Raw genomic sequence first — 15505 nt, forward strand, 5'->3', positions numbered from 1 at the left:
AAGGAGCAAGCGTCTTTTAATTTCATGGCTGCAGTCACCATCTGCAGTGATTTTTGGAGCTCAAGAAAATAAAGTCTGTCACTGTTTCCATTGTTTCCCCATCTATTTGCCATGAAATGATGGGACCGGATGCCACGACCTTCATTTTTTGAATGTTGAGTTTTAAGCCAGCTTTTTCACTCCCCTCTTTTACTTTCATCAAGAAGCTCCTTAGTTCCTCTTTTCTTTCTTCCGTAAGGGTGGTGTCATCTGCATATCTGACATTATTGATACTTCTCCCAACAATCTTGATTCCAGCTTGTGCTTCATCCAGCCCAGCATTTTGCATGATATAAGTTAAATAAGTAGGATATACTCTGGATATAAGTTAAATAAGTAGGGTGACAATATACAGCCTTGACATACTCCTTTCCTGATTTGGAACCAGTCCATTGTTCCGTGTCCAGTTCAAACTGTTGCTTCTTGACCTGCGTACAGATTTCTCAGGAGACAGGTAAGGTGGTCTGGTATTCCCATCTCTTGAAGAATTTTCCCACAGTTTGCTGTGGTCCACACAGTCAAAGGCTCTATTGTAGTGAATGAAGCAAAAGTAGATGTTTTTCTGGAATTCTCTTGCTTTTCCTGTGATCCAGTGGATATTGGCAATTTGGTCTCTAGTTTCTCTGCCTTTTCTAAATCCGGCTTGAACATCTGGAAGTTCTCGGTTCACGTAGTGTTGAAGCCTGGCTTGGAGAATTTTGAGCATTACTTTACTAGCATGTGAGATGAGTGCAATTGTGTGATAGTTTGAACATTCTTTGGCATTGCCTTTCTCTGGGATTGGAATGAAAACTGACCTTTTCCAGTCCTGTGACCGATGCTGAGTTTCCCAAATTTGCTGGCATTTGAGTGCAGCACTTTCACAGCATCATCCTCCAGGATTTTAAATAGCTCAGCTAGAATTCCATCGCCTCCACTGGCTTTATTTGTGGTGATGCTTCCTAAGGCCCACTTGACTTCACACTCTGGATGTCTGGCTCCAGGTGAGTGATCACACCATCGTGGTTATCTGGGTCATTAAGATCTTTTTTGTACAGTTATGTGTATTCTTGCCACCTCCTCTTAATATCTTCTGCTTCTGTTAGGCCTATACCGTTTCTGTCCTTTATTGTGCCCATCTTTGCATGAAATGTTCTCTTGGTATCTCTAATTTTCTTGAAGAGATCTCTATAGTCTTTCCCATTCTGTTGTTTTCCTCTATTTCTTTGCACTGATTACTGAGGCTTTCTTATATCTCCTGGCTATTCTTTAGCATTCTGTGTTCTGATGGATATATCTTTTCTTTTCTCTTTTGCTTCTCTTCTTGCCTCGGCTATTTGTTAAATCCTCCTCAGACAACTGTTTTGCCTGTTTGCATTTCTTTTCCTTGGGGATGGTTTTGATCGCCTCCTTTTATACAGTGTTTCGAATCTCTGTCCATAGTTCTTCAGGCACTCTTATCAGGTCTAATCCCTTGAATCTTTTTGTCACTTCCACTGTATAATCATAAGGGATTTGATTTGGGTCATACCTGAATGGTCAGTGGTTTTCTCTACTTCCTTCAGTTTAAGTCTGAATTTTGTAATAAGGACAGGGGCTCTGGCTGCAGCAGACCTGGGAGGCGCAGCGTGTGGCATAATTCCTCTTGGAGGAGGTGGCTGTTAGCCCCACCATAGAGCCACTGAGCATTGCCCCACAAACTGGAGAAGAATTACACCAAAGAAGGTCTTGAACTGTTGCAAAAGTTTTAGGACCCACAACAGATATCCCAACCTGGGGATCTGGCAAAGGGACTGAGAACCTCCAGGGCATTTGACTTCGAAGGCCAGTGGGTTTTGATTATAGAACTTCTGCAGGACTGGGGAAATAGACTCTTGGAGGGCACGGACAAAACCTTGTTGTGCCAGGACCCAGGAGAGAGGAGCAGTGACCCCACAAGAGGCTGAGCCAGACTTGCCTGGGAGTGTCCAGGAGTCTCCGGCACAGGCGTGGGTCAGCAGTGGCCTGCCACGGGCTCAGGGGCGCTGGGAGCTGCGGCATACTGGTGTGATGGTGTGAGCCCTCTTGAGGGAGGTCGCCATTACCACCGTGACCCTTACCATAGTTTGGCCTCAGGTGAAACTACAGGGGGGAACGCAGCCCCACCCCAACAGAAGATTGGGTTAAAGATTTACCGAGCACGGCCCCGCCCATCAGAGCAAGACCTAGATTCCCCCACAACCAGTCCCTTGCATCAGGAAGCTTTCACAGGCCTCTTATTCTTATGAAAGCCACAGTCATATCCCGGTTACCCCTGCCCCATCCCCAAACATGCTGTCTGCCTGCTGGGTTACTGGCATCCCCCATGCACCCAGTTGCTCCAGTTAATAGCCGTGGAGCCATTCCTGACTCATTTTTCTCCCATATGACTTATCCAGTCTTCAGCAAGCCCTTTTGATTCAATCCTAGAAATAGGTCCATAATCTGATATTTGCTGTCACCTCCCATCACTTCCTTGGTCCAAGTCATCAGCGTTTTCTCAGCAGCCCTAGGGCATTGGCCTCTTCTGATGTCTCTGCTTTCTCTCCTAAGTTTAGTGTTGACGTACGAGTCAGAGTGACCTTTGAGATCATGTCACTTCTCTGACGTCCCCCCTCTCTGCGGCTTCCCTTGACCCAGTGCCTTTTGTCCTGGCCTCCACCTGGCCTCCCCCTTTCCCCCAGCCCTATTTACTGTTCACGCCCTTCCGTTATTCTGCTCTGGCCCCAGCGACCACATTTCTGAACTCTCCCTCTTCAGGGCCTTTGCACTTGCTGTTTCCTCCATCTGGACTCCCCCCGCCCCACGATGGCAGCATGGCCACTCCTCTCACTTCATCCATTTCTCTGAGAACCTAAATAGATTCTCTTTTCAGAGAACCTAAAATAGATTCGTATATCTGACCCAGGTATATCCACTCTGGGGGCTCTGTTGCTCCAGCTAGGTTCCTGGTTATCAAATGGACACTTCCAAAGTTACTTAATGTCTTTGAACTTCAGTTTCTTCACCTGAAGTAATATTCATTGCAAGGACTATTGGGGCATGAAATGAGGTAAAGTCAAAACTCATCTTGTAGACAGTCAAACCTGATAGCATTAAAAAAACAAAACCACACGCACACAAAAACAGTTCTCTCTCTATTCTGAGGTCCCAAAGAGTTCTCTGCACCCAAAGGCTATGCTGACCCTGGGGCACCTGATGTGTTGTTGTGGGGTAAATTGCCTTTTGTGGGGAGAAGTTAAGTTTTTGGTGTTTGGAACTCCTGAGTGGAGGTCACCCCTACTCGGGACACCCAGTCCCATTACCACAGACTGTGGTATCCCTGTTGTGAAGACGGTGGTCCAGTGGTCAGAACGCCGTGCTCCACTGCCAGGGACGTGAATTCAATCCCCAGTCAAGGAACTGAGATCCTGCAAGACATGCAGCATGGCCTATTAAAAAAAAATGTGGATCCGACGCTCAGGAGTCATACCCTGGCTCTGCGCCACCGACTGGCCCTAAGACACGGGGCTCATTACTTAACCTCTTTAATCTTGAGTTTTCCTCATCTGTTCATAGGAGATGGTCCCAGCACCCCTCTCCAGGGACTGAGAGACACTGCGGGTGAGCTGTTTTGCACAATAGCTGGCATTTAGTAAATTTGCAGTGAACTGATAACTGCTCTTATGATCTCAGAAACCTAGAAACAAACATGGAGCAGAAAAACGACAGGTTGATGGAGAGCAGGCGGTGCGTGGCAAGGGTGAGCCCAGAGTCCTGGGGTCCTGTGCCCTTGCTTCCAGTGCTTACACCCCAGTTGGCTGGTTCCCCCCAGCCTCCCCACTCACTTGAGAAGAGGCTCTCTCTCTGTCAAGAGTTGGCTGTAGAGAGAAAGTTGACCACTTGGCCAGAATGGGAGAGCTTCCACAGGAGAACATTTTATTGTCTGTAAACTCTTCTTTGGTAAACAAGAAACCCAAAGGGAAAAGGCATACACTGCATCAAGAAAAGGACAAGGCTGACGCCCACCACGAACAAAAAGCTCTGAGAGACAGCTACACCATTAGCGAGGTGGGGCCATGGGGCCTGGGGGTTGGGGTGGCCGGTGGCATGGGGGAGAGGCGGAGGAGAGGGTCCACTCTGTTGGACGTAGAAGTCTAAATCATACAGCGAGCGAGCTCATGCATCACAGCAAAGAGAACCAGGGACCTCCTGTCCGTGCCCCTGCCCACCTCCCACGAGGTTGGTGCCCCCCGCACACAGAGTGCTGTGCCCGGTCAGCCAGGGTGGGGTTGCGGGGGGCTCCAGGGGGCCCGGCAGCAGCCCCTTCTCCATTTCTCCTTTCCTGCTCTGCAGGCTGGTGTGTGCAGGTGGCAGGGACAGTCACAGGGATGATCAGGATCTCTGGGTCTGGGTGGCAGTGGCAGGGCAGCAGGGGCAGGTTTGAGGGGGAGGTGGAGAAGCAGCCCCCATCCCCTGTTTTACAGCGGGGGCTCGCTGCAGAGGACAATCTCCAGGTCTTTGCGGTAGAGCTTTCCCGCCTCAGCCAAGGACATGACGCTCTTTCTGTAGCTGGTGAGCTGTTGGATGTTCATTTCCTGGGAGACAGAGGGAGAGGGTAAGAGCAGGTTCAGGGGAAGGTGCCCCCGCCCCCCCCCCCCCAAATGGCCCTCGTGTTCATTCACCAGAACCGTTTCCTTATCCCATCTCAGTGCAAGTAGCTGAGAGGCATACAGAGCATGGGCTTTGGGGTCAGAAAGCCCTGGGTTAAAGTGCTCTCCCCTTCACTTACTAGCTGCATTGCCTTGGGGAAAGTATTCAGCTCTTTCTAAGTCTCAGCTGCCTCATCTGTAAAATCAGTACAGGAATGAGTCTGCCTCACTGAGGTGTTACGATGATTAGATGAGAAATGAATGTAAACAGCATCAAGCACAGTCCCTGACACTCAGCATGCATGCCAAACAGCAGCTATTGACACCAGTCATTATCTAAATACAGCTTTGCTAAATTCCTCTACCTCACTGGGCTTCCACCCACTAGTCTGCTGGGTCCTTTTGGGTGAGAAAGAGAATGCGAGGGAAACTCCAAGGTTTTGTCTTTGCCCTAAGCCTCACCCAGCGGAACAAGGAATTCTAATTCCTCTCTCCTCCAGGGGCAAAGCCTACCACTTCTTGTTCACTGGCACCTTGAGGCCTTCAGAGGCTCTAAGTCAGGCGACTCACGGTCTCATATAAAATGGAAAACTGAAAGCGACAGTCATCCAGTCGTGTCTGCCTCTTTGAGGCCCTATGGACTGTAGCCTGCCAGGCTCCTCTGTCCGTGGGGTTTTGGAGGCCAGCACTGGACAGAAAAGCAGCATCTGATACGCCTTGTGTTGCTTCGGATGCAAATAGCCAGTACTACTGAAATGCAGCAAAGCCATCATCACTGGAAAATCCCTGAAGCGCTTTTCTTCTTCCTTCCCTCCTTCCTTCCTTTTTTCCTTCCCTCCTTCTTCCCCTGTACACCTCTTTCCTTCCTCCTCCCTTCCCTCCTTCCTTCCTTTCCCCTCCTCCTCCTCTTGTATTGAACCTGTTGGCAGATCTTTTTTTTTTTTTTTAATACTTCTATGCTAATGGGTCATTATCCCCATGAGAAAACTGAGATGTGAAGACTAAGGTATTGGCTAAAGGATGGAACCAACCCCACAGCCGTGAACAGTCTTAGTCCCTTGAGTCCAGAAGGCTGTGTAATTCTTTACCTGGCTCACCTGTACTCAGTGCTTGAGGGTCAGTCTTTCATTGCATTCTTTGGTGACATCTCCTCACATGACTGATCTCTGGGTTTGTGCCACCAGCCAGTCCCAAGGCACTCTGCAAACATCTCTAACTTCCCTAAAGTTGTGAAGTTCCTGGAAATGTCACCTCGTCCATAACACTGAGGTGTGCCTGAGCGACCTATCCCTCCATCAGGAGCCAAGGAAGGGACCCCATATATCAGCCATGAGCCTGAGAAAATCCTCTGATTCAGCATGGCCTGAGGAGTTCAAGCAGAATGAAGGGAGGAGGCTGCTTCCTTTCTGTGTCTGGAAGCACTGTGTGTGAAGCTGGGGAAGGCTTTAGCAGTTGCAGTTGTCTTAGGAATGCTAAGAACATGTCAACGTTTGAGCCCATCAGCCTGTCCCGCAGGAGCCTGAGACATTAATCTGCTTCGAAACCGATTCACTGTCCATGTGCTGCTGCTGCTAAGTCGTGTCCAACTCTGTGTTACCCCATAGACGGCAGCCCACCAGGCTCCCCCGTCCCTGGGATTCTCCAGGCAAGAACACTGGAGTGGGTTGCCATTTCCTTCTCCAATGCATGAAAGTGAAAAGTGAAAGTGAAGTTGCTCAGTTGTGTCCGACTCTTAGCGACCCCATGGACTGCAGCCTACCAGGCTCCTCCACCCATGGGATTTTCCAAGCAAGAGTACTGGAGTGGAGTGCCATCGCCTTCTCCGCACTGTCCATGTAGGCACCATCAAAATGGCATGTGCATCTGCCATGTGGGGTCACCTAAAAATGGTCATTCCCTTCCCAACTCAGGTTATTTACAGGCATGTAGCTCTCTCTACTGATTCCTTTTTCTTGATCTCCATGTGCTAAGTCTGAAGCTTAGTACTGGTGGAAGGTTTCCAGGTAAACAACTTTATTAATATCCTTGTTCTCTAACTTTCAGAATTTTTCTTAACCACAACACCTGACTTTTTGTTTGTTTATTTGCACATCTCAGAAAGTCAAGCTTTGTAGCCATATGAGTTGTCTTTTGTGGGAATTAGGGAAGAGCCTAGTTAGATGATGACCATGGAATTCAGGTCTCTCCCAAGATTTAATGCCTGCCCTCGAGGCCCATCAGCCTCAGGCATAACGTAGGGTCATATGGAGAAAAACTATACCTCATTATTCTAATTACAGTTAAGCATATTTTTCATTATGATGCCGAACATCCCTTGAACACATAAGGATACACAAACAATTTTCTCCTAGAGTTTGGTAGCAGGAAAAAGTTTGCCAAGTTCAAGCACGTGATGAGTAATTCCTTCTTCCTAGGAAGTATTTGCACATGATTTATTTTCTGCCTCTTTCAAAAAGCTATTATAGGTAACATTAAAAAAAATAAACTTAGGGTGAAAGAAATGGATGCTATTCAGGATAAAGAGGTCAGAAGACAACTGGAAAGGGAGACAGACAGACTCAGCGGCCATGATGAAATTTTTTTCCTGAAATTAGGAGTTAAATTTAGTTCTTGCCTGACTTCCCAGGCAGTTAGACAATGCAGGGAATTATAGATCACTCAGCATCTAATTAAAGAAAGCAGCAAAAAAGCTATTTGCTCAGAGAAAGACATTTTCCAGGAGGTGGAGGAAGACACTGCCAAGACTTGTCTTCTGGTTCCTTTTTTGCCTGTGTCCTCCCATCCTGGGAACCGAGATGAGCCCCTGAGGACTGCCCAAGAGGCAACATGACCAGGCAAAGTAATGGAGTCCAGTTCCCAGCCTTTCCTTCCAGGGAACAGATTTGTCAGGGACTTCTGTTAGCCCCTTCCCCAGCTCAAGATTCTAGAGTCAATTCAGAATACCCTCAACTCCTACTGGCCCTTCTCCTCCAAATCTCTCCTAGTGTAAAAGTTTTTTTTTTTTTTTTTGGCCATGTGACTGACACTTCCAAGAAGTGTGCCACGTCAAAACTGCCATGGCCTCATAGCTGCATTGTTTACATCAGTCAGCAGGTAGGGCAACCCACGTGTCTGTCTGTGGACGAACAGACAAAATGTGGGATAGACACACTACGTTACTCAGCCTCAAAAAGGACGGAAATTCTGACATATACCACAACACGGATGAACCTTGAGGAAGGTACATGAAGTGAAATAAGCCAGACACGGCAAGACAAATGCTGTATGATCCCACTTGTATGAAGTATCTAGAGCAGTGTGGTTCACAGAGACAGAATGTGGAATGGTGAGTGCCAGTGGCTGGGGGGAGGCAGCAAGGGGAGTTATCATTTACTGGGTACAGACTTTAATTCTGGGAAGACAAAAAGAGTGCTGGACGGCGGGGATGGTTGCAGAAGGCTGTGAGCGTACTTGGTGCCACTGAACTGAACACTTAAACGTGGTTAGGGTGGCAAACTCTGGTATGTGTATTTAAAATAATCAACCATGAAAAGAACCCAAAAAACTGCTGTTGCCTTGTTAGGGGTAATCAGAGGGGAGCAAGATACACTCCTTGGCCAGCCTTCCCACTTCCACACCACCCCCGTGGCAGCACCCCACCTCTGGGCTCAGCCCCTCACCTTCTTGTTTTTCTCATACAGATCCTTCAGGAGGGCGTCCAGTTCATTCTCATCAATGTAGCCACTTCCGTCCTGGAAGGGAGCCAAGGGTCAGCACAGAGCCTCAAAACTCATGCTAACCCCTGACCAGAGTCTAGCTTTGCTAAGGGTCTTTACTCTGAGCAAAAGAGGTGCCCAAATAACACGTCATTCTGACTTTGCCAGTCACTGCAGCAATGTGAGGGCCCAGGGCAAACGGCGATCTTCCCTTCTGGTATTTTACATTTGCGTTGAAAATGTAAATGAGGTTCAAGAAGCATTTAGCTAACTCCCTGGGTGTTGAATCCCACAATAATATGTCAGGATAACATGGGGCTATTTACCCCACACCTGTAGTTCTGAGGAAAACCACTGGAGTCACTAGGCAAGGGCAGCTAAGAGAGGGGTGACATGGCACAGAGGGCCTCTCCCCACTTCCTAGAAGGACAGCAAGGTGATGACCTGGCCCCAGGGGGCAGTACTAAGCACCTCCTGCCTTTGGGCCCCAACAGTGTAATCGCATCCTAGTCCTGGCCATGACCCTCTTCCCTTCCGCGAGCTATTCTCTCCTGTACTTTGAAGGAACCAAAACCTTGGGTCCCACAAGCCACACGTTGTTAAGGACATTTATCTTCTCATACAGCAGAAGATGCTGCAGGGAATCCAGAGGGGCAGGAAGGAACTGCATGGCCCAGACTGCTGCTCCAACAGCTTGTTTACTTCTAAGGACCAGGGTGAGCATTCTGGTGGGGTGACTGGGATGGGCCTCCTGCTTTTCCATCCACACTGTCCTCTATCTTACCTTGTCATAAAATGTGAAGATCGCGTTGAACTCCTCCGAGGTCAGCTTCATGCCCTAGAAGGCCCAAGGTATTAAAGACAGAAGCCAAAGCCCTGCTCTGTGTGTGTGTGTGTGTGTGTGTGTGTGTGTGTGTGTGTTTTGAGGAAGGGTGAGTTCAGCGGGACGAGGGGAAGGGAGGAACTGAAGAAAAGCAAAGCCGCTCTTTTACCTGAAATTTAAGCAGGAAGTTTTCCTGTACAGGCAAGAGTCTGGAAAGATAATGTTAGAGCAGTAATTAGGAGACAGAGCAGAGGCAGGAAGAACGAGGACCTGGGGGGATGCAGAAGTAGCATCTGTAGTTATAGAAATGATTTCTGAGCACTTCAGAGGAAAGTTCAAAAAAGAGGGAGACGGAACATTGAGGGGATGATGGTCACTATTTGATCTAACTTTGATTGGAGCTTCGGGACACCTGACCCGTCACTTTCCCCACTGGTTGATCTTGGTGATGGAACGGTAGCACAGGGATTATCTGCCAGGGTCTTGTGAACAGCGATGCTGGGGTGAGTGAGGTCAGGCACTTACCGGGACATCTCCGAGAGGCCCAGTTTGCCATCCCCATTCAAGTCAAACATCCGTAGCTGTTGGGGACAGAAAGTGGTACTTGGATTATTTGCTTTGACCTTCTCTCATGTGAGACCTTGACCTGCCATCCCCTGTACTGGAGAGGGAGGAACATGGCAGAGCATGCTCATGTGTCCTCTGAGGTCACTTGGAGGCAGGGAGCAGCATGGGCTAAATCAGCAGGGACTTGGTCATGGCTCTCCTCTCCGCTTTCTGAGGGACAGGGCTGCAGAGGACAGAGGCCAACACTGAAGGCCTCCCTCTCCAAGTTTGCCCTCCCCTGGAGCTGTGGAGGCTGCCACACAAACAGATGCTCTGGTCGTATTCTGGCCCAGGAGCATCTGGCTGAGTGGGAACCTCAGAGAGAAGGTGCTGGGGCCATGAACTGACATCTCTCTTGCCAGCTGCCGCTGGGAGTCACTTCTCCCCAACCTGAAGAATCAGCCAAGTAATGACCCCGCAAACCTCAAATCCCACCGATTTGGGTCCCATGTCCTGTGCCCTGGCCACTCACTATGGTTTGGGTGTACTCTTGGAGCTTGGGTTCATCATATGGTCGGTTCGCCTTCTTCAGCAGATCAGACAGGAATCCCTGGAATATGAAAGGCCTCTTCAGAGCTCCTGACCCAGTCTCTCTGCCCCTGACTCACTTACTTGTTCCTTCAGACAGTTACTCGATCTTGTTTTCTGAAGCCCATTGTTTGCATAGCTTGCAGCCCTCATAATTCCCTCACCCCTTAATGCTTGTGGAGTAATCCCAAAGGAGGCAGGAGCTGCTAAATGCAACCTCATCCCATAGGACAGGTGGTAGAAACCAGCTCTGGCTCCTCAGAGAGCCCAGAACACATACTAAGTCGTGCCTGGAGATCCCTGGGTCTAGAGGAGTTTGGTAGACGTACAAACCAGAAGGCCAAACTGCTGGAGGACTGAGGATGCCTGTTCTGGGCACTGACGTGCTGAGGCGTGTGGACTGGTTGTACTCTGGGACCTTGCAGCTCCAGGTTGCTGATTTCACATGGCCAACCATTCAGAGCCAGGCCTGGGTATCCCTGATCAGGCCACACGCCCAACTTCCTCATCCAACATCTCCTCCCTCCCCAGGTTCCTTAAGCCCACCACCACTTGGGCCTCAGGCCCATTCTCCATCTTTCCACACCCTCCCTGACAAGGCCCATCCTACCTTGAGCTCATTGGCTTCAATGTAGCCGCTTCTGTCTGTGTCATACTTCCGCCAAGCCTGCAACGGGAATGTCAACCTATTCACAAAGATTTATCCACACCTATAAGCTTCCCTCCCTCTCCGTCTAACAGACCAGGCTGGGTCTTGATATTCAAGAATATCACAGTGGGATGGGGACATTGAGATGGTTTAGCCCAGGGCCTTCCATGTTGCAGATGAAGAAACGAGGGCAGGTGTCTTGGCCAAGGTCACATAGAGGAGGAAGAAACCCTGCTGGGACAGGGTCTGCCTATTTTAACTGGCTTCACGATCATCTTGTAACCAGGGTTACAGTTTTCCTAGACACCAGCCAGGTAGATTTTGCCAGGACTAGCACTAGGATCTGTGGATCCTGTTTTTGTTGTGGGTGTATTGAGTGTCCTTTTACTGTTCTGGAAGCCCCTCATTCTCTGCATGGGCCCTGGGGGCAAGGGTAAGACCCCTCTGGAAGGGGCAGAAACAGATTTCTGTCACTCCTCACTGTACTGTGTCCTCTACCCCTCATCACGATGCCTGTGACAGCCATGTCTGAGGATGGAACAGAATTGGTAGTGTAATCAGTTTGTTCAGACTATCCCAAGGCCACTCCGCCATCTTTCTGATAAAAATCATCCCCCCTCCTTTGTTTTTTTAGGAAACTACCCCTCTCTTGTGCTCAGTACACATGGTTCAAGAAGGGCTGACCAATCTCCAGAGGTAGACATGTGACCTAGGCCTGGAGAGTCAGTCCCTCCCTGGATTTTGCTCCATTACTGGTTCTGGGCTCTGATCTGAGTCCCAGTTACTTGGTACATGCATTGGGTCCCTGTGAGAAACCAGAGAACTGCCTGCTGACCACAGCATCTGGAGGATCAGAGAGAAACAGAGCTTCAGCAGGTGATGTGGTTCTCACCACCTCTTTCCTCTCTGTTTTGTACATCTGAGCAGGAGCAGACATTACACAGGAGAAACAAGGAAAAGCAGTTGGAATGGTTTTAAAATGCCCATAAATTCTGCACCTCCCTAATTCCCTTCTCCTTGAATGTGGACTGAACTCGGTGACTCACTTCTAATGAATAGAATATGGCAGATGTGGCGGTTGTGGCTTCAAAGACTAAGTCATAACAACAGTGAGGCTGCCTTCTTATTCTCCCCGTTGGATCACTCACTCTGGAGGAAGCCAGGTGCCATGTGGTAAGGACATTCAAGCAGCACCATAGAAAGATACATGGAGTGAGGACCTGAGGCCTCTTGCCAACAGCCACAGGTGACTGCCATCCCGAAGGTGCACCTTCTAGCCCCAGTCAAGCCTTCAGATGACTGCCGCCCTGCTGACATCTTGACTCTGAGCCAGAGCCACTTGGCTGAGCTTTACCAAATTTCCACAGAAACTGAGAGATGATAAAATGTATGTTGCCTTCAGCTGGTGAATTTTGGGGGGTAATTTGTTACATAGCAATAGGTAACTAATACAATGGTCCTGAAAAAAATCTGGTCCTGAGTGCAGCTGTCCTGAAACCCAAGCCACCTGGTGGGGAGGAGGGAATGCCATGTTGAGGGGTGCTGGTGATGGACGTGGGTGTATCTGTGAAGGAAGGCCCAGGGAACCCTGTTTCCCTAAACTTTGGTCTGTTTTGGTGCCTGACCATAGTTCTTAGATTTTCTTTCAAGTCTTCTTCCCTTAATTTTCACTCCCTTCTTCCCTAACCCCAAATAGCACACCTAGACACCAGCAACACTTGATTTTCTAAGAGTCAGCAGGCACTCATTCTTTTCCCAAATTTGATCTCCTTCATCCCTAACCCCACATCATGCCCTCCACTTGAAAACATTTTTTTCATTATAGTTGATTTAAAATATTGTTAGTTTTGGTGTACAGCATCGTGATTCAGTTACACATATGTGTGTGTATAAACACACACACATATGTTCTCTCTCATGTTTTTTTCTATTATGGTTTATCAGAGGATAATAAATACAGTTCCCTGTAAATACAGGGGCTTACATTATCTAGTTTATCTATTTTATATATAATAGTTTGCATCTGCTAATCCCAAACTCCCAGTCCATGCCTGCCCCCCTCACTTCCCCCTTGGCAACCAGAAGTCTGTTTTCTGTGTCTGGGAGTCTGTTTCTCTTTCACAGATACATTCATTTGTGTCATAATTTAGATTCCATGTGTAAGTGATATCATATGGTATTTGTCCTTCTCTTTCTGACCGACTTCACTTAGTGTGATAATCTCTTTCTCCATCCATGTAGCTGCTGCTGCTGCTGCTAAATCGCTTCAGTCGTGTCTGACTCTGTGCGACCCCATAGAGGGCAGCCCACCAGACTCCCCCGTCCCTGGGATTCTCCAGGCAAGAACACTGGAGTGGGTTGCCATGTCCTTCTCCAATGCATGAAAGTGAAAAGTGAAAGTGAAGTCGCTCAGTCGTGTCTGACTCTTAGTGACCCCATGGTCTGCAGCCTACCAGGCTCCTCTGTCCATGGGATTTTCCAGGCAAGAGTAGTGGAGTGGGTGCCATTGCCTTCTCCGCCATGTAGCTTCAAAGGGCATTATTTCTTTCTATTTTATGGCTGAGTAATATTCCATTGTATGTATGTACCACATATGCATCTGTCTGTGGCACATCCCCCTTTTATTGTGAGGTGTGTGAGGATCTTTCTTCCATACCACCAAACTGGGCTGTGACTCTCATGGTATAAGTCTTGTCTTGTTCAGTCGCTCAGTTGTGTCCAACTCTTTGATATAGTAGTGACTCAAAAAATTTGATCCTGGTTTTTTGGAAAGTTATGTTGCTTGTAGACTTATTCTACATGAAACTTGGATAGATAGCTTTTGACTTGGGAAGAGAACTTTCTTTGGGGAAAGAAATGCCCAGCTCCATCAAAATATTCCATCTCATGCTCTGAAAATGCACCCTTGAGTTAAGCACAAAGAAATATGTGCAGATTTTCAAATATGACTTCACCAACCACCTGCATGCATTGAGTGCATTAGAATTTGGTTTCTAGGTTGAGTCTTGACTGGGAGAAAAGTCAGATGCCCCCCCAAATTGCCTGAGGGGGGGATAAACTGAAGGGACTCCAGTGCTCACAGAAAGCAAGGCATTCAGCTGCCTTCAGAGTGAGAGCCTCCCAGCAGGTCTGCCTTCCCTCCCTGGGTCCACCCCAGCCCCGTGACCTCATGCTGGACTTCTCTTCCCTCCCAGCACTTTGTGCGCTGCCATCAGCGGGTCATTGTTCTCTTCCCATTCAAGGAAAAGAGTTCAAGAGACCTGGGCTTTGTGAAATCTCAAAGAAAGCCTGAGGTGTCACTAAAATTAGAAATTAAAATGTTGTTCTGAGCAGTGGGATGGAAACCATCTGAGAGCACAAGGCTTTCGGGGCTACAGAGGGGCCTTTTCAGGTTTCCAGCTGACAAAGATGGAACCAATGCACAACCCCAGGAGGGGACGGTCCTGTAAGGCAGTGGGGTTCCAGGAACTTGTGGGATGGGGCAGGGATCGGTAGTTATGCTGGGCTTAGCTTAAAGGATAAAGACAGGTGAAACATGGAACCAAGTCAACTACACAGAAAGAAACCACTGATGATTTAGAGAGGGGTGGGGGGTTTGCTCCTCTTTAAGCGTCTCTATACCCTGTAAGCTATCATCCCCATTTTCCTGATCATAAGTGGAACAGAGCCAGTGTCTGGTTGCCTCCTTATCAAGAAAGGAGCAACCAGGTATAAATGCTCCCTTTTCTTTTCTCTTTTTTGGCCACATGGTGTGGCAGGTGGTATCTTAGCTCTCTGATCAGGGATGGAACCTGTGCCCCTGTAGTGAAACCGCAGAGTCTTAACCACTAGACCACTAGGGAAGCCCCTTATCTATAGACAGAAAGTTGACACTCACAAAAGTAGCCCTCCTGACAAGTTCTACGTATACGCGACTTCTTCTAGATAGGCAAGGGGGGCTAAGAACAGAATCCAGCATGTCAAATTACTAGCTTATGGGATTTTGCCATCTTGAAAAAACCGGAGAAAATCCGTTAAAGCACCATAAAATTAAACCCATATCTAATGCTTAGGCACACTGCCACTTAAAAAAATGAGTCTTCTACCCTGAGAATCCATTATTTCTAATTGACTTTCCATCCATGTGGGGAACTCACTTGCCATGTGTGTTTCTGGACTGGCTTTCCAGTCATTTTTAAGCACAAATCACGGTGGCTGGAGATGGATTTAACATGACAAATGGCAACTGGAGTTGTGTTGAAGGCCAGTTAGTTATCACAGCAGGCAGTGTGTGTGTGTGTGTGTGTGTGTGTGTGTGTGTGTGTGTGTGTGTTGGGATGATGAGGGGATGAGTTGAATCTCACCTTGATGGACACATACGTTGAGTGGCTAGGGTGCAGAGCCCCAGAAAAATAGGAGAAAATATTTGGTAGTTTGCTGGATTAGTAATATATTTGGTTAAACTGTAAGGAATTTCCAATTTTTATAAATAAAGAATGATTAAGTACGAGCAGTTTCTCATGGTTCAATCTATTTGAACATTAATCAGAAGACACTT

The 15505-nt window shown here is 48.1% G+C and overlaps 1 protein-coding gene across 3 annotated transcripts in view; it reads right to left on the reverse strand.

Annotated features, from left to right (window-relative positions):
- Positions 1-3928: 3928 nt before the first annotated feature.
- CALB2 (calbindin 2) overlaps positions 3929-15505 on the reverse strand; it is a 29309-nt gene continuing 17732 nt past the window's right edge. Inside the window, exons 5-11 of one of the 3 annotated variants that reach the window (XM_086351672.1) lie at positions 10930-10986; positions 10264-10341; positions 9711-9766; positions 9355-9394; positions 9147-9200; positions 8327-8398; positions 3929-4613 (exon numbers count right to left, since the gene is read on the reverse strand). In XM_086351672.1, coding sequence (XP_086207798.1) covers positions 4497-4613; positions 8327-8398; positions 9147-9200; positions 9355-9394; positions 9711-9766; positions 10264-10341; positions 10930-10986 — 474 coding nt within the window. In that variant the 3' untranslated portion in view covers positions 3929-4496. The remainder of the gene's footprint in view (positions 4614-8326; positions 8399-9146; positions 9201-9354; positions 9395-9710; positions 9767-10263; positions 10342-10929; positions 10987-15505) is intronic. The other 2 variants (XR_015145718.1, XM_086351673.1) reach the window with 2 other exon arrangements.

The sequence above is a fragment of the Bos grunniens genome, chromosome 18 (genome assembly GCF_055505025.1).
Source record: "Bos grunniens cultivar Pamir isolate PY7600 chromosome 18, Bosgru_T2T1.0, whole genome shotgun sequence".
Lineage (NCBI taxonomy): Eukaryota > Metazoa > Chordata > Mammalia > Artiodactyla > Bovidae > Bos > Bos grunniens.